The sequence below is a fragment of the Eubalaena glacialis genome, chromosome 2 (genome assembly GCF_028564815.1).
Source record: "Eubalaena glacialis isolate mEubGla1 chromosome 2, mEubGla1.1.hap2.+ XY, whole genome shotgun sequence".
NCBI classification, from domain to species: domain Eukaryota; kingdom Metazoa; phylum Chordata; class Mammalia; order Artiodactyla; family Balaenidae; genus Eubalaena; species Eubalaena glacialis.
In genome coordinates, this window is record NC_083717.1 from 62,037,198 (window position 1) to 62,064,187 (window position 26,990).

A 26,990-nucleotide genomic window follows, 5' to 3' on the forward strand; every position below is an offset into this window, starting at 1 on the left:
GATCCCAGTTTTAGGAAGACATAAACTGACTATTGCAATTCCATGGTATAATAAATAAGAGGGGGCACAATGGGAGGCTGGGCTAGGACCACCTAATCCAGCCTGAGTTGGCCAGGCAGGGCTTTCCAAAGGCCGTGGCACCCAGGTACATCCGGAGGCATGTGTAGGAGGCAGCCAGGGGAAGAATCGTCTTCCAGTAAACACGGCAGCATGTGCAAAGGCAAGAAGCAACAGGGCTCGGTCAAAGTTGTCCAGTCCAGCAAGAAGACAAGGAGCCCTGCAGGGTTGGTGTGTGGTAAGGGATGGAGCTAGGAAAGTAGACAGGGGCCAGATTACGGAGGGCCAAGAGGATACTGCCCCGAAGTCAGGGCCTTACCCTGAGGCAGTGGGGAGGTGGCAGGGGGACATATCAGCCATGTGGAGGAAGAGCTGGAGACGATCCAGTGTGGAGGCTGGGCCCTGGCTCTAAGGCTTCCGCCTCTTGCCCAGCAGCAGCCACGGCAGCCTAGAGGCTCCAGGCTGCCAAACAAGAGTGAGAATTTCAGACCCAAATGTTCTGTTCTGTCAAACTTCCAGAATTCTATAAAAATCATCAGGGAAGCTAGCACCTTCTCTGAGAAACATTTCTACCCAAGATGATGACAACTACAAGAGCTCTGATTTTTACTGGGGAAGGCGGTGGTTATCACTCCCACCTCAGCACCCCGCTGGCAGATGGGGCCAGGTAAATGCAGCTCAGACACTAATTGCCCTCTCCTCAGCTTCAGCCTGGCTCAGGAAATAGCTGGGCTCTTCAGGACCCACCCATTCATCCAGACCCTCATTCAGAATGGGCAACAGGATGCGGGACTGCCATGATGGAGTGGTGGACCTCAGCTGGCCCATGTCCATGGGGACATCTCTTTCCTTCTAGCCAACAAGGCTCAGTCCCACTATGAGCAGCCACAGACAGGCCTACGAACTTCTCTGCTCCTGTGACTTTTTAAAACAGGCATTTTGTAGCAGGTCTCCTGAGCAACTGTCCTCGCTAAAGTGCCCAGCACAGAGCCTCACACACAGCAAGCACTCAGCAGCAGTTTCTGTTAAAACTGGAAGCCTCACCATTCATTAGGAGGTTGCTGAGGGAAAGGAAGGGCGATGTGGACAGAAGGAGGAAAGTTGGAAACCACTTAAACAGAACTTTGGGATTGCCTCTGGATTTCAGTTATCCAGGCCCTCACCATGCCCGACCCCCAAACCAGCCAAAGAAGTTGGTTCTTGATGCTACCATTTTAGTTATATTTTCTTTAGTGCCCTAACTCAGTTTTATCCCAAAGGATCACTTGATTAAGTCACGTGCTATAGAGATAAAGGCTCTTAGAGGCTGCTGGAGGCTTGGTTCCAGCCAGCAGGCTTCCTGGGCCCTTCTAAGGCACCTCTATCCCCCAGTGGTCCGAGGGCATGCAAGGGGTACCCACTCACCCCGGCCTGGAAGGCAAGAGGGCAGGAAGGCAGCCCCAACCTCAGCTCCAAACAGTCAAACAAGCCCCAACCCACAGCAGCCATCAAACAGCAGTAGGTCAAAGGCAGGGTAGCGGAGGGTTTCTAGGGCAGAGTATGTGTCTCTCTGGAGTCTACTTAGCCCTCCATGTGTGCCACTGTGGGGGCAGGAGGAGGTACAGACACCGAGGTCCCCATCTCAGGCACAGAAAAGCTGATGAGGACGACACCAGGAAGCAAGGGGCCTGGGTTCCAGGTCAGGTTCCAACCCTGCTGGCTATGTGCCTGTCACTTGTATAAAGTGCATGTCAGCTTAGGGTTGGGGATTTTATTTTTCCCAAAATGAGACAGTCTATTTCAGTAAACGTTAGAAAAGCTCACTGGTATGAATACATATCTAGCTTTAACTTCCATTTTATTTGACACTTATTATGTGAGAGGTGGTAGGGTAGGCATTTTGCACACATTATCTCATTTAATCCTCTCAACAACTTCACGAGGAAAGTGAGGGTCAGAAAGGCTGAGCCCTGAGCCCCAGTCCCACTGCTAGTATGCGGCCGAGCTGGGATTTGAACTAGGGACTGTCTGGCTTCCGAACCCTTTGCCCTTACCCGCCATACGATATGGGAACTAAGGAGTGTCGGTCAATTGCCAGCCTAGACCCTTCCCCGGCCCCGGATCTCTAAGACCACAGAGAGGCTCTAAAGGAAGGACAGAGTCTCCCAAAGAGTCACTTTTCTTTATTCTCAGTACCCCCGATCTCACAGCACGGTCTGTGGGAAATCTCAGGGTCTTGCCAACTCGCAGTCTTCCTTGCACCCCACCAAGAAGCTGAAGCTCCAAAGGTCTGGGGATCTCCAGCTGTGGCTCTTTCTAAAAGCAGTTCCTGGGCACAACGTTGGATCAAGGTTTCTCAGTCATTCCTAAGTCCCCTTCCCAGAGCACAGGAACAATACAGCAGCTTGCTCCCCTGGCTTGCTGTGCCCATCCCAGGGAAAGGTGGGGAGGAACTCCAGAAAGCGGGTGTCTCTTGGTTGAAAGAAGTTGGGACCTGGGCCTTTGGTCTAGTTTAACCTGGGGCAGGTCAGGCTCCTGGGGAGGCTCCCGAGCAGGCCCAGGCCAGACCACTACTCAGCAAATGCGGAAGTCTTCACCATATTTTGCCAAAGTCCACCTTCTTCACCGACTTGGCCTGAAAACACCTGAGTTCAGAGGGACATGCGTGACAGAAATCCCCAGGTTCAATTCTGCTGGAAGCCACCGTGCTGGGAGAGGACTTCTTTCACTTTGTCCACAATGGTGCCCACCTCAGCCATGGCCCCCAGACCTAGGGAGCAGAGTTCGGCTATGACCCTGCAGACTGAGGCAGGGGACCATCCCCCACCCACCCTCACCCACTGCTCCCCGAGTGTCCCATCCAGAGCCCAGTGCCTGAGAAGGCCAGGACCAGGCCGGAGCCAGACCCAGCAAGTCCCTTCTGAGACACCCCCAGGACAGGCCCCAGGAATAGTTACAGCAGCCATCTTGAACTGTATGGGCTGCATGCCAGGGAGGATACCAGGCAGTTTACCTAACAACTCTGAGAGACAGGAATTACCATTTCCATTTCCCAGATGAGAAAGCTGAGCTGGAGGTCACAGCAGGCTAGGATCTGAAGCTGAGCCCTGCCACGGCTCCAGGCTGCGGGAATGAGCTGTGAGCCTGGCCAGACACCCACCTTGGTCTCCACAGACCAGCTTCTTGGCCACACAGGGGATCTCGACATAGCCGAAGGCCTTGAGCTGGCCCACCTGCTGCTCGGTGATGGGGTGCTCCCACATGGCGGTGTTCATCGCCGGGCAGAAGAGCAGGGGCTTGCTGCGGTCCCAGGCCCGGATGACACAGGTCTGTGAAAAAGGTGGGGGGTGCCTGCTGCTCTGCCTGCCACCCCTCCCCGGCCTTCCCAAATCCTACCCACCGCTTCTGGGCCACAGCCAGCTGAAGACTTGGGATGACTGGGAGCCACTGTCTGAAGGGAGCTGTCTCATATACTTTGGGGGTAGGGCTGTGTCTCCTGGTCCCTCTCACCTCCCCATAGGCTCTGTCACAGGGCCCTACACACAGGAGATGCTCTACCAATGCTAGCAATGGCCTAGCCACCTCCAAGCAGACCTCCCTTTCTGTGCAGAAAGGGCTCCTTCTGCCCAAGCCTCTGTCTTCCTCACAGTCAGCCACACCTCACAGACTGAAGCAACCCTGGGAAGCAGGGGGCAGGCCTGCGGTTCCCACAAAGCTAAGGACCAGACTGCCCAGCAGGTGGGCTCATCTATCCTGACACCAGCTCTACTTGAGGCCAACTAAAGCTTGGCCATGAAAACAACATCTTCCACATGACAAAACCCTCTCCCATGTGTTGTCTCATGAACCCTCACTGCGACCCTATAAAGAAGTTGCTGTCCCATTTCACGGAGGGGAAGGTGTACTTCCCAGAGATGAGCCATTACCCAAGGACACAGCAGACGATGATCCAGGGCAAGGCTTTGCACACCGCCCATGCCATCCTCCACTGCATCATGCAACCTCACTACCTCCCGCTGTCCAGGCCATCCCACCAAGTCACATACCAGAGCAGCTATGAAAAGGACAGACCAGCTCACAGAGTCTTTAGCGCTGTGAGCTTTGCAATCACATGGACCTGGGTTCAAGTCTTGCTGTGCTATCTGCTGTTACTAGCCATGAGAACTTGAACAAGTTCTTTCATGCCGGGAGTATCAGCTTCCTCTCTGCAAAAGCCCTCTCACTGGGTGGTCGTGAGGGCAGAGGGTGAGAATACTTGTAAAGCTCTTTGCACAAGGCCTGGCACAAAGTACAGGCTCCAGAAATAGTAGCTCCTGTTATTATTACAGGCATAGGCTCCCTGGGCCAGGGGCTGCCTCGGAGAGAAATAAGCTCTGGGGCCCGCAGGAGTGTGCTCCCCTGGGCTCTGACTGCTTCAGGCGCCTCCGCCTGGGCTGTGGGCCCCTCAGGGAGCCAGCGGCTGGCACACCCCTTCCCTGAAGTGGAGCCTGTCTGCAAAAAGAGGGGGAGTCCAGAGAACAATGCCACGAACAGGCCAGGGAAAATGCCTGCCCTCCTCAGTGCCCCTGCCCTCTCCTGGGGACAGGAAGGAAGTGGGTCAGCACACAGCCTCAGGATCTGGGGGCTTGCGTCATCCCAGACACAGCGCTTGTTTCCCACCAAGTCCTCGCAATGAGGCAACCTGGCTATGAGTGGACAGTTTCAGTCCACACTTCCTCTTGGCCCTGTGCCACTTGCTGCTTCTGCAGAAGTCATGAGCATACCTAGACGAGCCCCTTGACTGCATGTGGGGTGGGTGTTGGCAGGGCTGGGGTTCTCAATGACCTCAAAGGAAGGCACACCAACCAGAGCAGAAACTCAACACCTCCATGCCCCACACCTCTCTAGCTTTCCCACCTCATCTCAAAACTCAGCACTTCCTGGACAAACCACAGCTCCTCCAAACCTTCCAGCAGCAGGAGGGCTGAAAGGAGGCATCAGTTCCCACAGTCACTTCTGTTTGGCCAATGTTGTGTGCAGCACCTCAGGCTCTGCCCCTGGGAATCCGCTTGGGTGGAGAGAAGGCCTGGATCCGGGTCAGGAGACCAGCTGCCAGCTATACTGGTGACCCAGGGAAGTCACCTCCTCTTTCTGGATCTGCTTGGTTATTTAGCACAAAGAAGGGCTAGCGCCTGAGTGGGCCAGGGGGCAGACAGAGATGCACATCACCCAGGCCAAGGGCCCTGAGACTGGGAACACAGGTTCATACCTAGCACACTGCTCTAATGGCACCCCAAGTTCTGGACACTGGAAAGGGAGACGATCTGAAGGAGGGAGGAAGCAGGGCAAGCTTCTTTTGGGGAATATAAGGAAAAAACATCTTTTGAGAGAGCACAGAGCCACAGACCATGATGACAGCAGTGTAAGATTTGCAGTTCGTTGAAATACTTGCACCTTCAAGGGAAACCTTTGAGGCAAAGGGCCTCAGGGCTGGTCCTCGGAACATATTCCACTACTCAGCCAACTCTGTAGGAGGGAACCCCAAAGATTTCAGGGAGTGGTGGCAGCTTTGAAGAAAAGAGGGAAGCAGAGCTTTCAGGAGTAAGGAAGGAGCCCTCAGAGAATTGGCCCAGGCCGGGGCTTAGCTCCTAGAGGTCGGCGTGCTTTGTCACATCAGCTGGCTACTGACCGACCAGGGGGAAGCCTGGAGATTTGGTGAGATGGTGCTGGTTACACACAACGCTGACGCACTTAGATGAAAGTGGCCAGGAGCCTGACCTGCTCCGCCATCCTGTCAGCCAGGCACTAGCCCCACCGGGAAGCCTTCTTGATAACACTGCTCCTAGGCCTGCCCTCCTCTGCACTCCCCCACCCCTGCTCCTGCCACACAATCTGTGTGTTGCTCTTCTTCTGATCACCTGTGCTCTATTTCAAATGATGCTTAAATCACTAGCAGCTTCTTCGAGAAGTTCCTTAAGCACCAATCCACAAGCACACGAGGAGACTAACCGCCTATCTAACCCCTAAAACCTTGACCCAGCTTCGTTAGTCACTTCATTTACTTTGGCTGTTAGCCAAAGTAAAATTACTGATTGCCTCATACATACAATAAGCATTTACTGAATGCCTAGTACATGCCCAGTACTGTGCAAGGCGGTGACTCCATTGTCAAAGGACTGACTGTACCACACACCAGAGCATACTCCAAAAACCCTCTCCTTCCAGACTGTCAGCTCCCTGTGTCCTGTGTGTCCCTCCACACAGGGCCTGACACATGGCAAGTTAAAGCTCAATGGATGAGGGAAGAGGGATGATAAGGGAGACGGAGGGGGATCACACCCAGTCTTCCCAGGATGATAATGTAAACAAAGGCTCTTTAAGGACAACAGCTCCCTGGAGGTCCCTCGGGCCTAAGACAATCCCCACTCGGTACAGCTGGACTTCTCTTCCTCTCCTCCACCTTGGGCCTCTCATCTTTTCTCCTTTCTTCCCCTTTAAGCTTTCCATAATATACAGGAAAACCACATCTCAGCTTTGTGGCTAAAGCTACAGGAGAGATAAGTGTGCCTGAGAGATCCATGCGGAAGTAAACGCTCTTATCCGATTACCCATGTGGATATCCAGGTCCTGGTGGGAAGGCAGAGCTAAGGTGGGCAGGCAACGGGGCTGGGCAGGGAGACCAGCAGAAGAGCATGTTGAGGGCAGCCCATGAACTACGGACAAAGAAAGAGGAGCTGAGCATCGAGGGGCAGGTGAGAGGTGGACACCCTCAGAGGGCACCCGCAAGTCGAGTCAACCCATCAGGACCAGGCCTTCTACCCACTTGCTGGAGCACAGGTGAGGCCAGGTGGAGGGTTGTCCAGGGGACTGTGTTCCGAGCGAACAGGCCCACCATAAAGGGATTCCAAGGTGAGAACAGAAGCAGTCTGCAGCTCAGCAAACTGGGAGTGAGGCCCAGGAAGGGAGGAGGGCCCAGTGAGTCACTCACAAGCAAGTTGTCACAGATGCCACTGGCCACCTTTCCCAGCGTGTTGGCATCGAGAGGAGCTACCAGCATGAGGTCTGCCCACCTCCGCAGGTCAATGTGGAGAACCGGGTCGGATCGGCACTTCCACATCTGGCAGAGGGAAGGAAGTGGGGTCACCGGGCCGGCCATTCTCTCAGTGTGGAGGGAGGAGTGGCAGATGGGGTGAGGGCCAACACAGACCAGGTACACTAAGTCAGGAACCCAAGGGAGACCACCTGAGCGACCCCCACCCAAGTTCACTGCCACCCCTCTTGCAGCTAAGCTGGTGAACATTGGCTGTGGAGCCAACAGCCTGAGAGAAACCAGGCCTGAGGAAACAAACGCCCCTTGTCTCTCTGAGCTATTCCCTTTATGGTTTGGTTTTCAAGAGAACTGACATCTGGCAGGGAACTCCTGGCCTGTCTGCTTGAGGCGGATGCTTGGGTTGTCCAAGCCAGTGGAAAGGCTCTGGGCGGTGAGAAATGGAGGGGGCGGGGTGGGGAAGACGGGCCAGCCAGAAATGTTCTAGGCTGAGAATGTTTAAAAATGCCTGGCAGGGCACCCCTGTGAGGCCCACACTCGATGTCTAGTGAATTGGCCAGTGCCCGCCCCTCTGCAGGAGAGCAAAAGCAGAGCCCGGCAGCCGTGGGAAGTGAGGCGCTCTCCACAGCCCCGACGCTGGGAGCCGCGTGGACAAGGGTGGTGGGAACAGAGCTCCTCTGTGGTTTCATCAGCCCAGATAAGTACAAGGACACTCAACCTCAGGCACAGGGCCAAAGCTGAGGTCTGCCTGAGGTGGGAGGAGACTGCGGGCCTCCTTCAGGCCAGAGCTAGACAGATGTTTTCCTCATAGCCTCTGCCCAGGGAGCCCTGACCGTTGACTTGAGCCTGGCCTGTCTGCTCCGGCCACCAGAACCATAGGCTGCAGGGAGGACGGTCCTGTCCTATTGGTACAAACACGATGGAACTCAGCCCTGGGGCCCCCAGCACTGACCTCCCATTCATCAGCGTCACTGTAGAGGGTGACAGGAACATCCTGGGGACTGTAGAAATGCTTGGCTCTCTCGGTTGTGACCACTGCTACTTCCAGCTGTCACCAAGAAAAAGTGGAGTGGGGGTGGAGAAGGAAAGAGAAACTTACCAGAGCCACCGGCCTGGAGGCCACACAGGGCCAGGCCAGCAAGAGCTTTCCTCACAGCCTGGCTGTGGAGAGGACTTCTCCCTCAGAGGCAGCGAGCCCCATGTTTGCATAGCTACTTCCGCTGTCACCCGAAGGTCAGGCCTCACCAGGTGCAGCCGTTTCACTTCCCTATCTGAGGGGCTGCCGAGGAATGAGTCACCAACTGCCCAGCGTATATAAAGCTGCAGGCTCCTGCCGCTCAGGCAGAGACAGACAGGAAGGGAAATTAGGGCAAGAGGGACACGCAGGCCATGGCAGGCAGGAGGGGCCACCCCAAGGAGGCTCACAGGTCCTGAGCTCTGGGCCACACCGCAGATCTGCCCTCTGCAGGCAAGGCACTGGGGAGCTGGGGTCCTGCACGTGGTGTCTGCAGCCATGGCCCAGAGAGAAAGCAGGCAGAGTCCCTTGCCGTACTTCTAGGAACAAGGCTTCGTGGGCTCTGGCTGCAGACAGGCTCCAGGAAAAGCAAACCTGTGTGCCCTGCACTCATGGGGCAAGAGTGATATTTACCTTCACACTACTCATTTAGCAGATAAATTAATAACGCAAACAAGAGGGATGGTTAAGGTGCTTAACAGAACAGGAATAGCACATGATAGGGTGAACAGCACTAGACCAGTTCCCATCATTTGTAAAACGAGATGTCAGACTAACAAGCATGCAGATTAAAGGGGCCCAGAAGAGGTGGCTGGGAGGGGAGGGGTGTAGGAAATCACATCTTTGGGGGACATTTATCCAGGAGGGAAAAAAGTCAAGGGTGACAAGGACAGAATCATCAACTACCCAGAGCAAGGGTCATGGGTGGCAGTGTCTGGGCTAGATGTGCTATTTGGCCTGCATGGGGTTACAAACATTTTTTTTATTTTTTGCTGTGCCACGCAACATGTGGTACCTTAGTTCCCGGATCAGGGATCGAACCTGCGTACCCTGCAGTGGAAGCACGGAGTCTTAGCCACTGGACCACAAGGCAAGCCCCGGGTTATAAACATTTTTAAGCCAAAATATACAAATTGGGAGATTTCACATAGAAAATCCAATTTCCTGGCTCCTTTTAAAAAACTGAGTGCTCTGGCATTGCCGGGCCCACATTCCTGCTTGATAATGACTTGGTGGGACTTGGTGGGGCTGCCTCTTTGGATGCGCCGTGTCCATGCCATTTCAACCTAGTCCCTGCCCCTCCCTATCATCTCACCAAGGCTCCCTCTCCTCATTTGTTTCCTGCCTTTTGTGGGTTGTCAGACACTGTCCTGCACAGTACCTAGGAGTAAAGCTGGAACCAGGGAGTAGAAATCTCAGAGAGGCAGACTGCAGAAGAACTTCAGAAGGTCTGGTGCTCCCAGCTCTGCTAAAGAGCTCTCAGATTTGTCCATTCTCCCGTTCACTCCCCCTTGGAACCTACCATCTCCCAAACTTGCACAAAACCTGAGGGACCTTTTTAATGGTCGTTTAAACCAAACTCCTGCTGAGCAGGGGAGTCCCTTCTAGGATAGCCCTGAACGAGCCTGGTCCAGTTCTGAACAAGATGGCAAATGAACAGGGCTGCTGTCCCTCCACGGAATCCAGCCCTGAAGATGTCACAGGACCAGCACAGGTAGGGAGAGCAGAGAAAGGCAGGATGGTGCTGAGACTCTTAAGACACCAGACAGTAATGATGTAAGGTGTGGGGCATATTAAGTTAGAAGTAACCACAAGAAGAATAATATATAACTTTCGAACAAGCAGAAGAAAATTCAATCTACACAAAAAAGGATAGGGAAAGGAAAAAAAAAAAAAGCAGAGAGAACACATGATAAGTGGAAAGCATTAAATAAGATGAAAGAAGTAAGTCCTAATAGAATAGCAATTATAGTAATTATATAATTGGCTAAACTCCCTGATCAAAATTCAGACTCTCATACTGGATGTTTTAAAATCCATCAATCACATCAAAATGTGTCTGAAAAGACACATTTAAGACAAAAAGATATATAAAGCTTAAATAAAAGAATAAACTTTCAGTTAAATGAAGTGGATTAAATTCTACTCCCTCTCAAAAGCCCACTGAAATAAAAGTAAAGGGATTTTTTTAAAGGTATGAATCACCAGAACAAAGAGAAGAGGACAAAAACATAAACAAAAACCCAGCAGTTAAGATATGTCAACACATAAGATATGGAAGTGGAAGGAAGCATTAACAGATCAGATTAGATCAGACAGGATCAGATTTTTTTTTTTAATGAACATTCAGGGAACAAAAAAGAACTCTTGGAAATTAAAATTACAAATAGTCAAATAAAAAATTCAGTATAAGTTTAGAAGAAATTTTCCAAAAAGTAGAAGAGGAAGATAAAGAGATGGATAATACTATTAAAAAAAGATGAGGTGGTCCAGTGGTTAAGACCCCACACTTCCACTGAAGGGGGTGAGGGTTTGATCCCTGGTTGGGGAACTAAGATCCCACATGCCGCATGGCACAGCCCAAAAGAAAAAAAAAAAAGGACTTCCCTGGTGGCGCAGTGGTTAAGAATCCACCTGCCAGTGCAGGGGACACGGGTTCAAGCCCTGGTCCGGGAAGATCCCACATGCCACGGAGCAATTAAGCCTGTGCGCCACAACTACGGAGCCTGCGCTCTAGAGCCCGCGAGCCACAACTACTGAGCCCGAGTACCACAACTACTGAAGCCCATGCGCCTAATGCCTGTGCTCTGCAACAAGAGAAGCCACCCAATGAGAAGCCCGCAAACCGCAACGAAGAGTAGCCCCCGCTCGCCGCAACTAGAGAAAGCCCGCGTGCAGCAACAAAGACCTAAGGCAGCCAAAAATAAAAATAAATAAATTTAAAAAAAAAAAAAAAAGATGAGATCAGAAGACCAACTCAAGAGGTCCAAAATCTGACTAATAATGAGTTCCTGAAAGGGAGAACAGAAAAATAGAGAGGTGAAAATTACAAAAGAAATAAAATGAAATTTCCCCAAACTGAAGAACTCAGAGGTAGGAGCCATCTCTTCTGCCTGTAGAGCTCTGAGAAGGTGGCAACCTGTTAGGCTCAGGGAACCTGAAGTCTCACGTCCCTGGCACCCACTGAGTGTAAGTCAATGGAGCCTGAGCCCACATCAGCTCTCCTGGAAGCCACATCCTCCTACTGAAGTATATGGGGTTTGCAATCAGCAAAACCTCACAAGTTCTTTTCACCCATGTTGCTACTAAACCACAAGCCCCAAACTGTACTTGCATTGTTACTTTCCCAAATGCAGTCCCTCACATTTCCCTGGTGAATTCCACCTTTCCAGAGTTGGCCCAGTGTTTGCTCAGTCTATGTAAAGAGCTCCAAAAATCTCAATCCTGTTCCTCCTGGCCTGTTCTCAGCCAGTATCACCATCAGTAGCCCCAAGACACAAATCCAAATGATGAAAAGAACAAGGTCAAGAGCAGAGCCCTTCAGCAAGGTCCACAGGTTGGGGGGCTGGGATGGGAAAGAATCAAGAATGAACCCTTTCCAAGTAGGATCTTTCCCAGATTATAAACATGCTGATAACATTACCAGGTGGTCCAGGGGGATGTCCTAAGATTCCATCAAAGGCCTCACCAAATCCAAAAATACTTTGTCTAATATCCAAAATAAAATAAAATAAAATTGATATGGCTTGTCCCCAGTGAGCCCAATCAAACCCCAGTAACAACCATTTTCTAAGTGCTTTTCTAAGGGCTCACAAGCTTTGGCTAATTTGTGGAGCCTACCTCTTCCGCCTTTTTGATAAGTGGACATTAGTCATCTCCAGCCTCTAGCCCCTCTGCTGTTTCCCACACATCCTGTAGGTCACCAACCACAACCTCAGCACCCCAGGACAGAACTTGCCAAGTTCAGGAGATGAATCACCCAACTTGGGTTCAAGTCTCTTCTACCACCATTTGTCCTTTTTTGAACTCAAAAGAAAAAAATGGAAGCAAAGTGGACTCAAGAGTCCCTGCCGTTTCTTTCTGTCCCCCCACTAACGTTATACCATTAGCCTCCAGGACCAGGCATTGTTCCATTGCTCTTTTTCTAAATATATGTAACAGCCCTCTTGGTCATTCTGAGTTTCACTGCAAGCTTCAGCTCACTCTGGTGATCTCTGGACCATATTCTACCTTTATCTTTGGTTATATGTCCTCCTTTCCATTTAACTGCTTTCCAGTCTCCTTCAACAGACGGCTTCCCAGGTAGCCATATCAGTTTCTGGTCACTGCCTTCTTTTCCTTAAGAGGACTACTTTCTTTCATTTCTAAGAGCTTCCTGACCATCCTGAACAATTTGCCACCTAAGATCACCCCAGTTCATCCTCTCTCTATTCTGAAATTTGGAAAGCTGCTTCCTGAAGATCGAGTTCCCCTGCTCTCCCCAACTCCCAAACTGCCTGCCAGTTCTCAAAGTGAGGACTGTGCCTAGGACCAGCCTTCAGAAACATTCCCAGTTTGGTGATGGCCCTGTTCAGGGGTTCCCTCCTCTCTCTCAGCTCTACCCTTTCCTTCCCTCTACATCTCCCTCATAGTCTCCCCCTGGTTCCTGGGGAGTTCCAACCAGGGGTCCAAGTAGGCCTCCCACCCTGGTCCATAGCTGCAGCTTGAGATCTTCCCTTTAAGCTCTTCCCCTAGTCTCTCAATCTATCCCTCTCTGGCTACCCTCCCAGGTTACACTGTCATTGTTAGGGAGCTTCTTGGTGTCAATGTCTTTCCTAAAGAGTAATGTGAAGAGTATGTAATGAGCCCATCCTTCCCAATGTCCCTCCCTTGACCCCTATCAAGCAGCCACCTCTCCTTGGCAGTGACCCTGACCCCAGTGTTGTCTGGCAGGCCCAGGCTACTTTTTCTGGTTTTAGAGGTATGTCACTTGATCTGATTCTTCAGTTCTGTGGGCTTTGTTCTTTCATTTTTATTCACTCTGTAAAAAGGTCCTGGGAGCCAAGAGCTAGGCCCTAGGTTGGCACACATTAAAAAAAAGAAGGCATGTTGTGCTACCTTCTGAGATACTAAATAACTTGGACTAGTCACTCATTCACCCTGACCTTTCCCTCAGCAAATGCTAAGGAGTCTTGGCAGAGCAGAAAACTCCTGAGGACAGGAACCCTCCTTGGCTTTCTCTTACACCCTCCTGGGTCATCGTAGAAGCGGGGCTGGACATTAAAACAATCTCTCACACACATCAGAGTTCCTGAAAGGCAGCACTGTGCTTGGCCCCCTGGCGAGACCCCTGCCAACAGTTTTTATGTCTTAATATTTTTAACCTGAACTTCTGTGTGATGTGACCAAGGCTTGGCCAGACCCTATTACATAAGCTGCCTGCATTTTGCTTAGCATTTATAGAGATTCCTTCCTGAAACCAGTTGGCAAGTCTGGTGTTCCTTTCTCTGTTGAAAATACATCAGCAATCCCATCTGGGGCTCCTGGGGAGTCAGGGAGGGGAAATGGAAAACAGAATTTGGGGCAATACTTCCATTTTTACTTTTAGGCCCCTGGTCTGGCCCAGGCTGCTTCTGGGGCAGACATCAAAGGGATCTGTTGAGAAGCACTTTCACAGCCACAAGATGAGATAAATCCCATGGCTTGAATGTCCACCTGCAACCTCATCTCTGGCCTCTATCCATTACAACCATGAGCCAGTAGCACCCTCTCCTCAAGTATGACAACCAAAATGACATTGTCCAGTGTTCCCTAGGAGGCAAAACTGCCCCGGTTGAGAACCACTACTCTACAGAATCATCCAATAGAACTCTCTGCAGTGAAGGAAACATGTGACACCTGTGCTGTCCAGTATGGCAGCCTCTAGCCACATGTTGCTATTGAGCACTTGAGGTGTGGTTGGTGTGACAAAGGAACTGAACTTTTGGCTTTATTTAATTTTAATAATTTAAATTTAAATTTGAATGTGGCTAGTGGCTACCGTGTTAGATAGCACAGCTCTGGCATATACAAGTAAAGAAGAGCCCCAGCTGGAACCCCCAGCTCAGTGGCTAGAAAAGAGCAGGTGTTTCTAGTAGGGCATGTGATGGTGGCTCCACAGGAGACTGATGAGGACTCTAAAGAGGAAACACCAGCTATGACTTAATCTGGCACAAGGCAAGGAACCCAGAGTTTTAGTGGCTTAGTCCTCTGGGCTGATACACACAGCAGAAGACCCCGACATTGGGCCTCCCAGTGTTGACACTGGTAGTGCCCGGGGCCTGGGGGCCAGCCAAGAAGCTGGAATGACCCTGAGCATGGGGGTGGCGGGCATACTCTAGAAAAAAGGACTCTGGGTGCCGTCAGCACATGGGGTTGGGGGGGAGGGGAAGCTGTGGAGAAGGTGGCCTCATTAAATCCCCGAGGGAGTTCCGGTTGGCTGAGTGGGTGTCCCAATGGTTCACAATGATGTCTCCACTTGACAAACATTTACTGAGCCTACTACACACATGGGAGCCAGAGCTGGTAAGAGCTCAGTGTGTCTGTCTAACAAGTGGGTGGGATATATATGACCCCTGACTATAAAGCAAGACAGACCAGGCAGGAGTCCACAACTGCCTGGGGATTCTCAGCCTCATGGCCGTGTTTAGGTGGAGTAGAGAATGCCCATAATCTGAGCTCAAGTCCACTTGCTGATGGTAGTCAGGAAACTGGCCTTGAGCCCCAGTTCTGCCAGCCCACTGGCTGGAGGAATCTCTGGCGAATTCTTCCTCTCTGGCCTGGTTTCTCCTCCGGAGCCATGAGCCATCTGGACCACAGGGCCTCCAGGGACCCTTCCAGCTCACTGCACCTCCCAGCCCTCTTGTGACCCTTGTCCTTTCCCACCAGGCTCTGCCACCAAACTGGCCTCCTGGGGGAGCTGGTATTCTAGTCGCATGGCCCATCCTGCCATTCAAGCAGGGCATAGCTGCCAATCCCTCCCCAACTAGAGAAATTTCTGAAGAATGAAACTAGAGAAGCCGACTGCAGAGGCTCTCCATAGGGACGCTATTCTGGAGTAGCAGGGAAGGACCCTGGGTGCAAGAGCCCTCGGCCCAGGGCTGGCTGCCTCCAACCAGTGGCCTGCAGAGGTCACTCCCTGGGAGAGCAGGCCAGGGAAGGATGGGGCTAGCCAAGCCAGCGCAGGTCCAGAAAAATGCCTCAGAGCGCTACTGCTGAGTAGACTAGTTTCCAAAGCAGGACCACAGAGCAGGCAGGTGGCCCCTGCCTGGAAAGAAAGAAAAACCTCAAACCAGGCCATGTTTCTCCTGCTCTCCTTTCCTCAGTGAGCATTATTAAAAAAAAATTTTTTTTAAAAAGGCATAAAATTACAAAGAACATTCCATGATATCCCCACTAAAAGCCCCACTGACTTTAAAAAATAAAATAAAATAAAATAAGGGGACTTCCCTGGTGGTGCAGTGGTTAAGAATCCACCTGCCAGTGAAGGGGACATGGGTTCGATCCCTGGTCCGGGAAGATCCCACATGCCACAGAGCAACTAGGCCCATGTGCCACAACTACTGAAGCCCATGCGCCTAGAGCCCGTGCTCCACAACAAGAGAAGCCATCGCAGTGAGAAGCCCACGCACCGCAATGAAGAGTAGCCCTCACTCGCCACAACTAGAGAAAGCCCGTGCACAGCAACGAAGACCCAACGCAGCCAAAAATAAATAAATAAATTTATTTAAAAATAAATAAAAAATTAAAAAATAAAACAAAATAAGTACACAGAGAGGTTAGAAAATCAAAATTGAACAGAATGACACAAAATGCAAGTCTCCCTTCCTGCCCCCAAGTCTCCACAAGGGTAACCACCTCCAGGGGGAAGATCACAGGCAGTAACTTTGATATGTGAACACACAAAAGGAATCATACTATATGCCAGCAGTTGGCAAACCTTTTCTATAAAGGGCCAGATACTACTTTAGGCTTTGTCACCCTACTATACTCTGTAGTAGCAAGACTGTAGCCATAGGCAATACTTAAATGAATGGGTGTGGATGTGTTCCAATAAAATGTTACAGACACTGAAACCTGAATTTTATATAATTTTATATGTCACAAAATAATCTTTTGATTTTTTTCAACCATTTAAAAATGTAAATAGTTTACATATGTATGGTTCACAGGCCATACAAAAACAGACAACAAGAATTTGGCCTGTGGGCCACACTTTACTAACTTCAGCACCTTTCTCATTTCACTTATATCTTGAAGACTGTCCCATATCAGCACACAAGATCCACCCATTCTTCTGAACTGCTGCCTCGGAATCCATGAAGAGGCTGAACCACAACTGCACCACAGCTCTATTGTTGGATATTTTGTTTGTTTCAGTTTTCTTTTAAAATTATAAACAGTGCTAAAATGAACATGCTTGTACATCTGGTGAACTTTTGTACCCTATAGCAGCGGTCCCCAACCTTTTTTGGCACCAGGGACTGGTTTCATGGAAGACAATTTTTCTACTGGTCGGGGTGGGGGTGGGGGGGCGGGGAGAATGGCTCAGACAGTAATTCGAGCGATGGCGAGAGGCAGGCAGATGAAGCTTAGCTCGGTCGCCCGCCACTCACCTCTTGCTGTGCAGCCCGGTTCCTAACAGGCCGCAGACCAGTATCAGTCCGTGGCCCGGGAGTTGGGGACTCCTGCCCTATAGGGTTCAATCCTATGGGTGAATCAAGGGCTGTGACCATTTTTGCTTTCTCTAGATATTGCCACAACAGTCCTCCGGAAAAGCAGAATTTACTTCATTCTGCATATGAGCAGGGCCCTCTTCCTGCACCCTTAACAGTCCTGAATGTCCTGACAGGCATTCTGGAAACAGCCTTCTCTAAGGCCAAGGTCTGCCAACTCCCTGGGTGGGAGACTTTTTCCACTTTTAGAAATCCTCTTCTGGCTCTCAGCCCTGCTGACACCTACCTGGCAAAAGCTAGAGAGGTGTTCTGTTTTCTCCTCCATAGTGAGGAGGGTACCAACCAAAGGGCAGAAACTGACTAAGCTAACTGCTCAGACTTAAGTGCCACTCAATTACATGACGATCATAGAACTTCAAAACAGCCACAGCTCCTATACCCCAGGACCTTCTCTCAGGCTGCCTTTGGTCCTAGTCCTTTTTGTCCTCACATCTAGAATCTTCTACCACTCATGCCAGAAGAGGCCTTGGAGATGTATCATTTGGGTACCTGGCCCCCACTTTATTGCAGGCATAAGAAAACTGAGGCCATAAAAAAGAACTGACTTGCCCAGAGTTCCAGCGTGAGAAATCCTCTATGTGCAACACCTCTTTTGAGGGAGGGCTGGCCCCCACTGTCCAACTCCTCCCACCTCACACAAAGCCTCCAAGGCTTCTTTGCTGGTGGCCACACTCGCCAACTGCTGGTGAGTGAGGCAGAAAACCAAATCTACCCCTCCCCATCACTCCCCCATAGTCTCCCTGGTCTGGCTCCAGGTCAATGGTCCTCCTGGGAAGCCTGAACACACTGGTGGATCAGGAGTAATCCTGAGCCAGGTCTGCAGAACCACCCAGCTCCCCGCCGCCCATATCCCAGCTGCTCGTTTTCTAGTCAAAATCTAGGGATCCCTAAGGGAGCTCAGCAAAACCTCAAGCATGTGAATCCATGACTTAGGCAAAGAGCTGAGAAGGACTGCTCCAAGGGACAAAGACTACTCCTGGGGGTGACCCAGAAGGGGGGCACGGGGGAGATCAGTACCATCAGGGAGTGTGGGGAAGAGCCAGGGGAAAGGCCACCGCCCCGGGGCCAACACAAGGCAAGCAGGGATCCCCCTTTGGTTACCAACACCTCACAAGGACTCCACTGAACAAATCCAGGCTCTCTGGAGAGCTGTCTACCCACAAGATGAGAGGGATGCGGGCCCCTCCACATAAGCGGATGGACGGTGGCTCCACGGCTCTTCCCACATGGGCCGTCTCACCAACCCCAACACCCCACACCACGTGTGGCTGCCCCAAAGGACACGACAACAAGGGAAAAGGAGAGGGGGACGGACAGGAAACAAAGTGTTAAGCGCTTCCATGTGCCAGGAGCTGCGCCTAGTCGTGAGCACAAGATGGCAGTTTCATCTGTGTCCCCCTCCCCCAGCCTTGCAAACATTCCCAAGGGGATGGGTGGCAGCCATCATCTTTATTTTAAAATGAGAAAGGCAGGCTCCTAGAGGCTAAGTCAGGGAGTCCTCTCTCCTTGTCACCGCCCTTCTGGCTGCCTGACCTTCAGTTTCAACTCCAGCCAGAGACGGAGAGCCAAGTCCCATTCCACACGTGGCCTGTCCCCCACAGAGGTTGGGCTAAAAGGCCTAGGGCAGGCTGGAGAGCCTCCCTGCTTCAGGCAACCCTTTCCTCACACCCGCATAAATGCTGGCTGTGTGGGATGGCAGGAAGCGGTGGGGCTGCCATTTCCCTCTGCTCTGAGGCTGCTCATCTGTTTCCTGGGATAGGACTCCCTGCCCCCACCTACCCCAAGTCCGGAAATTCACTTGCTCTGGGGCTATGGGAAAAGGGAACTGCATGGCTCCCTCCCTCCCCAGAGGGCGGTGGCAGAGGCTGTTGCTGCAGCAACGCTTCCAGGCCTCCCGCCCTCAAGGCTCCAGCTGGCCGGCTCCTACCAACGGCTCTGGGCACATGAGCAGGGGGCAGGCCGAAGGCGTTACTGCCCCAAAGCACCAGTGCCCAGCCTCAGAGCAGCCACAACACTCTCCTACCTTCCCTCTTCTGGCCTGACTGGCATCCTTGGCTGCCTGCAGGGTAGGGTAAGGGGGTGACTTTCTGGGTATAAGTTTGTGGAAAGTTAAAAAAAAAAAAAAAAAAAAAGCAGCTTTCCCGCCCTTGCCTGTGACTCCCGACATAGTCATCTGCAAGTGAGCACTGCTCCCTGCTGGACACTTAGGGTACACCCGCCTGCGCCACCCTGAGTTAGGTGCTATGCAGATACAAGCAAGGAAAAAAGCACAGCCTGGGCCTCAACGGCTTAACACGCCACAAAACTAGTGTCTGACAACACAGGCAGTGTCAAAGATAACCTATGGTTCCACAGCTTGGTCAAGATTCTCTTCTTAACCAAACTTTAGTCAGGCTCCTTTGAGCCACTTTTTCAACTAGGCCCGTCTTCAGGTTTCATCCTCCAGAGCAAGATTCCTGCTAAGTTGGTTTAGTCAGAATCCCCTACCCTCGATATCTGATCAGCCTGGATATCTCATCAGGCTCCTCATCCCCCAGCAGCCCCCAGATCACCCTGGGCTGCCTTCAGCAAGAATCCGGTCAGGACAGTTTTGCTAAAATCTCCCTTACTCCTGATGTTTCCTCTTAGTAATTTTCCATCCACTGACACACACACACACACACACACACACACACACACACACACACACACACACACACAGCTCCTTGGCTACAAATCTCCACTTTTCCTTGTTGTATTCAGAATTAAACCCAGTTCTATACTGAGATCTATTTTCCCCTATTGCAATAGTTTTTCTGAATAAAACCTGTTTCTACCACTTTACTTCTAGTTTTTCTTTAATACATCAAATGAGTTTTAAAAGGAAGGGAGCAAAACCACATGGGCTGAGGCAGGCCAGGAAGGCTTTTGCATGAAGTGTTTGTGGAGAATTTGAAAAGGCAGGGAAAAGTAGGCAGGGCGGCACAGCCTGGAAGGGGCTGGGCCAAAGCAAAGGCCATCAGGGTGGAGCGTGGGGCAGCTGGAGAGTGGCAGACCAGTGAAGGGCCCAGGTTACCAGATGAAGAAGTGGAGTTATCACCTGCTGGCATTCTCATTTTTTAAAGCCTTGAACTTTTCCCACAAAAGAATATGCCCCAGAACCCCTACATATAAAACTGATCAAAGTTGAGGTGATCTGACCAAAGGCAGGGGGCTAAGCCCCCCACCTCCAACACACTGTGGTGGCCCCTGGGCATCTCTGAACACCAGAAGGAGCAGAGTTTGAAACCAGAGCTGCGGGCAGCGGGGAGCCCCTAAGGTTCCAGTGCATTTGGACTGACAGGACACCCATGGTGTCTAACAAGGAGGGAGGATAGAGCTGCAATGTCCAGGATGGAGTGAAAGCAGAGGCAGGGAGCCCAAGGCAGCCAGGGGGCGCTGAGAACTTGCCGCACTTCTCCAGCCAGCTCTTCTCTCATGCTAGGACTTCAGGGAATTCAAAGCCAATGTTTGGGAACCCCAAACCTCCATTCACCATAGCGTTCCTTTCGCAGTCTCCCCTCACTCTCTGTCTACTACCTAATCTAGCTCCTGGTTATACTGTCACACTGGTCTCTGTCTCCTGCGTCCCCCACATACCAATGCACACAGAGGACTTCCACAAACACCATGATTAAGAAAAAGAAAACCCTGTGCACTGCACAAAAACAGGCTGGCCCCAGAGCATCAGCCCTCTAATGCCCGAGGCTGTCTAGTAAGCATACTCACGCCAGGAATGTCCAAAAGCCTTGACACCAGAAGAGGCAACTTCAGGGCTGCAACACTCCCAGTGACACCCACAAGAACACGGAACTGTCTCTCCACCAAGGGTGCAGCAGCTGAACACGTGGCCCTGGGTTCCATGTGCGGTCTGGTGGCTTCAAGTCCTGGAAGCCTGCCAGAACTGGGCTCCATAAAGCTCTGCCAGGATTTAGGGTCTAAAATCAGAACAGGGGGCGCCTGCTTCATTCATACATTCAACCAAAATGTATTGAGCACCCTGTATCAGACCCTGGGCCAGATGCTAGGGTTCCTGAGGGGTCAACAGTCCCAGCTTCTGGGAGCATACAGTGTGATAAGAAGGTCAGACACCCTCACCCCACGTGGGTCAGTCACAATGTAATGCGGCCAGTGCCATGAGGCTGTGCCTACGAGTTACTGTCTGAGGAAGTCAGAGAGCAAAAAAATAACATTCAGGTTGAGTCCTGCAGGACGAGGAAGTTTTTTCAGAGAAACAAGGAAATACCTTTGCAAGAAGGAGCAATCTTGCAGAGGTGAAGACGCCTGAAGGAGGGTGGCAGATCTGGGGAACAGAAAGCAGCTTAGCAGTGAGGCTGAAGTGTGATGGAGGTGGGGGGGGGTGGCAGTGGGGCGGGCAGGAGGTAAGGTTGCAAAATCAGGTCAAGGACTAAGTGTCAAGAGCAGTGAGGGCTATGGTGCGTTTTCATTTTAGAAAGAAGGTGCTGGTGAGAAGTGTGGAGGAGGTCTTGGTGGTGAACAGACTGGAGGGGCAGACAAAGGAGCCACTGCAGTGGGCTAGGCTGGCTGAAGGGAGTGGCAGGGCAGGGTAGGTTCCAGGGATGCCTTGTGGTGTAGAACCCTATGCAACAAAGGGGTTTGGGTGCTCCAGGGAGCTGAGAGATTTGCCCCTCTGTCCCTCCCTGTGGATCAGGCACCACCCTACAAATCCAAGGCCGAGAAGAGACAAGCATAAAAAGGATAAAGGCCACCCCATGAGATCAGCTGCTTGGTTTCTTCCTCTGGCCCTCAGACGTTGCTAGAAGTGAGTGTTCATAATATGGCTGATGAACACATCAAAACCTACATTCTGGCAGACCGGGCCAGCAAAACATACTCCATCAGCAACAATTACCAAGGACCAACTACATCTAGCACCGGCAAAGAAATTGTGGAAGAGACAGCCGCTGCCTTTAGGGAATCTGTGGATGAATTGAGAAGACAGGAGTCACACCTGAAATCACTTGAGATGGGTCCTTCTCTGGGATGCACCTTTTTGGTGATCACTGATTCAATCTGTACATCAGTTTCCTTGCCTTTCCCTCTCCACTTTCCCACGACCACCAACACCCCCAGCAAGCTCCCTGAATGTGCAACCCGGTCTAAACACCAACTGCCAGACAGGTATCGGGCCTGTAGTAGGTCCTGAACATCTGCCGAATGAGTAATAAACTGTACCCTCTGAAGCAGAGTGGGGCAGAGAACAGAAGCCTGGCCTATGAATCAGGAGCCCTGGGCCCTGTCCATGGTTGTGCTCCTGACCTGGTATGTGACCTTGGCTCAGGGTCATTCCCTCCCTGGACATGTCTCTTCATCTGAAAAATGCAAAGATAGGACCAGGTGATCTCTGAAGCGCCTTCCATCAGAAACCTTCTGAGTCAATGCATGAAAGACAGAGGTAAGGGACTCTCTCTACAAGGGGGTCCTGGGAGATGTACTCAAAAAGGGTAGAATCAACAAGGGGAAGGGAGACCAAGGCAGACCCCGAGGAGGAAGTCCAGTGAGTCACCCAATGGCTATCTATGTGGCTGCACACCCATAAGGGCTCCCTCTTCACTCCACAGGCCCCTTGGCTCCTTAGGGCCTCTTTGCCCATTTTTTGCCTTCAAGACTCAGGCACATAACCACATGAGCTGAGGATCATGTTTGGGTCTATTATTCCACTCCTACCTGGAAGGGTCTCCGAGGGGCCCAGACCCTTCTCAACAAGCGTTAAGCACAGGCCAGTTCCCTAGAACAGAACTTCCCCCAAAGTTCCATTTGCCAGCGATCTCAATCTCTACTCTACGTCAGGGCCTCAGCCAGGGCCATGCTTGCCCAGAGCAGAACTGAGTCTACTCTAGGGCCTGGAGAGCCCTGTTAGCAACTGACAAGGTCTAGAGGGCCTGTCAGCCAGCTTCCCAGAACTATCAGTGTGCTAGTGAGCACCCACAGGAGGTGATAGAGGCACATTCTGGACTCTCCAGGGAAACCCGCCTGCCAAATCCCAAACCTTGACCCTGTCCTACCCCAGCCAACTGGTGCAAGGACATGGAGATTCCTGCAAAACCAGAAGCTGAATTTAAAACATCCTCCAGGGAACTCCCTGGTGGTCCAGTGGTTAGGACTCGGCCCTCTGACTGCCGAGCGCCCAGGTTCAACCCCTGGTCAGGGAACTAAGATCCCACAAGCTGTGTGGTGCAACAAAATAAAAAAACCAAAAAAACTTAAAAATTAAAAAAATAAAAATAAAACCTTCTCCACATCAAATTGATATCATTCCTAGGGAATAGGTTACTGAAAGCAATCAGTTAAACTTGGGGCAGGAATCCATGCTGGTGACTTCAGCTGCTTCCCCATAGCAGGTGGTACAGCCCAAGATTTACTACTTAGCCTGCTGACCGATCTTTGTTAAGGACCAAAGCCTACTTATCTTTCTAGAAGAGGGGTGGGGGTGGGGGATATGTACTTGAGGATCAGAAAGTGGAAAATTTAACCAATATCTGAAAGCAAGGTCAAATCAGTTCAATCTGACAGTCCCATGTAGGATGACAGTTGGCAGGAGTTCTTTCTTTTTTTTTTTAACATGTATTTATTTATTTTTAATTTAATTCTTTTTTTTTTTGGCCATGCCACATGGCATACGGGACCTTAGTTCCCTGATCAGGGACAGAACCTGGGCCCACTGCATCGGGAGCACAGAGTCTTAGCCACTGGACCACCAGGGAAGTCTCTTTTTTTTTTTAATATTTATTTGGTTGCACTGGGTCTTAGTTGCAGCAGGCGGGCTCCTTAATTGCAGCACGTGGGCTCCTTAGTTGTGGCAAGTGAACTCTTAGTTGTGGCATGCATGTGGGATCTAGTTCCCTGACCAGGGATCGAACCCGGGCCCCCTGCATTGGGAGCGCGGAGCCTAATCCACTGCACCTCCAGGGAAGTCCCAGCAGTTCTTTATGTTTGCTCTCAAAAAAAGATCAAATCCCAAACCAGTAAGTCTATTACTCTACCCAGTCCCTGTTAGAACCATCTATTTGCACAGCCAAGGTAGCTGTAGACAGCAACTCATTTTCCTGAGCTCTGCTCTACTGATAGGAACTCTTGAGCAGCAGAAAGAGTTGGCAGGCAGAGGTTATAGGGCTGAAGGCTGTGATTACTGAGCCTCAAGCTCCCAGGGCACCAGCCATGCAGGTAGCCACATGCATACAGTCACAGCCAGAAAAATGACAGCTTCTCTGTCCTTTAGAAAGACAAGGCCAGACAGAGTAAAGAGCCTCAGCTGTGGCAGACTTGTGATGTGTAAGTCTCCTTCTCTGATGAGTTTAATTAGGGCAGAGTTAAGTAAAAGTTTCAGGAATACTTGACAGTCACAATATGGGCAAGTGTGCAGCCAGGGCAGGACCAGGGCTAAAAAAAAAGCCAGATGAGGTATGAGCTCAGCACAGCACAGGAATGATGAGGAACTGGGGCCTAGGAAAAAGCAGAACCAAATTTGCGTGGGTGGGCAGGGATCCAGGATCCATTAGGAGCTTGAATCCTTTAGCCTGACGTCAAAGTTCCTACTACTGGCACCAAGAGTCTGCTCTGGCCTCATCTCCCACCAGTCAATACAACTCTGCCCCAGTAATAATGAAACACCTATAGTTCCCCATAGTGGCACTCTTCCCCCAAACCCAGTCATTAAAAGGAGTCACGTGGCCACAGGGGCACTTTAAACCCCCCTCCTCCAAGGAAAGGCAAGGAACTCTTCAGGGAGAGCTCAAGGTCTTGACATTCTGCTAAGACTCTTCTTCTCTCAGGACGTCTCTGACGGACCAGTGGTTAAGACGCCGAGCTTCGAATGCAAGGGGCTCAGGTTCGATCCCTGGCTGGGGAGCTAAGATCCCATTTGCTGCCAGTGTGGCCAAGAAAATTAAAAACAAAAAACAAACAAACAGAAAGACAGCTTTTCTCTCAAACCAGAAGCAGGCATGCTTCCAGAGGCTGCTACTCCTGGAATCCCGTTAGGCACCCCTCCTCAAGGCCACATGTTGGGGATATATAGATATATATTACATTCACACGCGGTGGCTACTAGTGAGGGAGTGACTGAGAACTGCCACCTCTCAGTCACTGGGAGAGATGTGGAAAACTCCTGCCCCAAGATACCCACCACTTCCCCAGCTTGGGAATCTCCCCTGCCTATTACCTGGCACAGGCCTCCAATGCTTCAAAGTACAGCACGAAGTTTTTCTCTGACAAAATTTGGCCTCACTTTCATTTTTAATGCCATTCGGCACTTTTAGGTGGAGCCAGTGGACAACTGCAATATCCCAGGGCTTTCCTTTTTCTATTTTACCAACTTGTAAAATATAGTTTGTACTTTGGGCCATCCCCATTCCTTTCTGGAGGCAGGCTCATGGATTTTGTTTTTGTTTCTTTAAGGCAAGAGGTTAAGTGTGGGTAACCGATAGGACCACCTTTCAAACTAGATTAAATGGTACTGGTTAATTGCAGAGCAGCACAACGCCGGGATGGGAGCGTGTATATGTATATATATATATATATATATATATATATATATATATATATATATATATATATATATATATATATATAAATGCCCCACTTCAGGATGGAGACGGGAAAGGGTCCATAGCGCTCCGGCCCCACAGGTTCCACAGGCCCTACACACACACACACACACACACACAGCCGCAGACCCGCAGCGGCAAGCAAAGCTTCTCGGGCACCGATAGGAGGGGGAGGACACACACACACACACAGTGAGGTCACACACAGAGCCAAAGACCCAAAATCGCGAACGAAGCTTTTCCAGCCTCCCTCCTGCCCCACCGCGAGAAACCAGCCTCCAGGGGGCCCCACACACTCCTCACCCGCGTCAGGCGCGTCTCGGGCAGCCCCCAAATATCGCGGTACCTCGGTCGCCCCTCCCACAGATTCTGACTGGCACGCAACGCTACCACAGTCGCCGGCAGCCTCCGCGACTGCGCAGGCTTCTGGGAGTTGCAGTCAACTTCTCAGCCTTCTGGGAACTGTAGTCCATTCCGGGGAGTCCTGTCGGGAACACCAGCTCCCAAGTTCTTGGTATTTCCTGTGCTCATCTGGGCCTGGCCCAGATTGTCTGACCTACTTACCCCCGCCCCAGCCCCATCCCACACTGCTCATCACTGCAGCACTTAATACTTAACATTTACTGAGCCTCTTGTATGTTTTAAGTGCCCAGGATACAGAGCTAAAATCAGACTCTTCCCTGCTCTTGAGACAAAGAGGGACACAAAAAATTACAGAATAAGGTCCATGAGGAAGGAGAGGGTCCTAAGTAACAATCAGAGGCAGAGAAGCCCTCTCAGAGAAGGAGTCACTCAAGGTGAATCTTGAAGGATGACCAGGAGCTTAAATAAAAAGTGCCAGAACGGCCCTCCAAGTGGAGGACACAGCATTGGCAAAGGGAAAGCAGCAGGGGAAAGCACGTTGGATACACCTCCCTGCCTTCTTCATTCTCCAGCATCCACAGGCCCCTGGGTCCTCAATCAGCTGCCAGTCTCCTTCAATGAGAGCTGAGGTGGGGCTCTCTGTGCTCTACCCCTGCCCCTGCCTACAGTGACCATCTGAACCAAACCACCCCTCACCCACTGATCCAGCCTTCTACTTCTTCCTCAGGGAACTCAGAACTCATCCTCCTAACAGGCAGAAGGCCTCTGTGGCAATTCCGAGGCTGCCTCAGAGAAAGAACCACACAGAGGTGTGTGACTTTTGGCCTCTGGGAATGACAGGCCACAGACCCACTCAAACCACCCTACCCCCATTGCCTACAGCCCATGGTGAGGCTCCACACAGGCCCACATGAAGACACATGACACAGCAGGACACAGAGGGCCAAATGTTCCCCTTTATTATGGTTCATTCAGTTACCACTGACAGACACATTGGCTCAGGCAGGTCAACTGCCAGTTAGAGAATGGTCTGTGTCTCCCAGAAACAAGGAGGGGCAGGGGGCACCAGCAGAATGCAAAAGCAGGTGACTGGCTGGCCAAAGACCTGAGGATTCCCAGACTGACCTGGGCCTTCTTCCACCCAACCCTCAAGCCAGACCATCCAGCAGAGATGAATCTGTGCCCAGCCCCCACTTCTCACACTGGCTCCC

The 26,990-nt window shown here is 51.2% G+C and overlaps 1 protein-coding gene and 1 non-coding gene across 7 annotated transcripts; one reads left to right on the plus strand and one right to left on the minus strand.

Moving 5' to 3' along the window:
* Positions 1–1,931: 1,931 nt before the first annotated feature.
* On the minus strand, positions 1,932–25,740 carry PPCDC (phosphopantothenoylcysteine decarboxylase). Of its 6 annotated transcripts, none has more exons than XM_061181895.1 (6): positions 25,720–25,740; positions 20,579–20,787; positions 8,016–8,111; positions 7,004–7,132; positions 3,197–3,365; positions 1,932–2,681 (listed from the first exon to the last, which is right to left on the minus strand). In XM_061181895.1, exons 2-6 carry the CDS (start codon positions 20,762–20,764, stop codon positions 2,659–2,661), a joined length of 603 nt encoding a protein of 200 aa, XP_061037878.1. In that variant the 5' UTR covers positions 20,765–20,787; positions 25,720–25,740; the 3' UTR covers positions 1,932–2,658. The 6 variants fall into 6 exon arrangements, with proteins under 6 accessions (XP_061037878.1, XP_061037877.1, XP_061037879.1 ...); XM_061181894.1 differs by having other exon boundaries at positions 1,932–2,806; XM_061181896.1 differs by lacking the exon at positions 7,004–7,132 and having other exon boundaries at positions 1,932–2,806.
* TRNAQ-CUG (transfer RNA glutamine (anticodon CUG)) lies at positions 22,950–23,022 on the plus strand. Its single transcript has one exon. It is a non-coding gene; the product is annotated as a tRNA-Gln (tRNA).
* Positions 25,741–26,990: the final 1,250 nt, after the last annotated feature.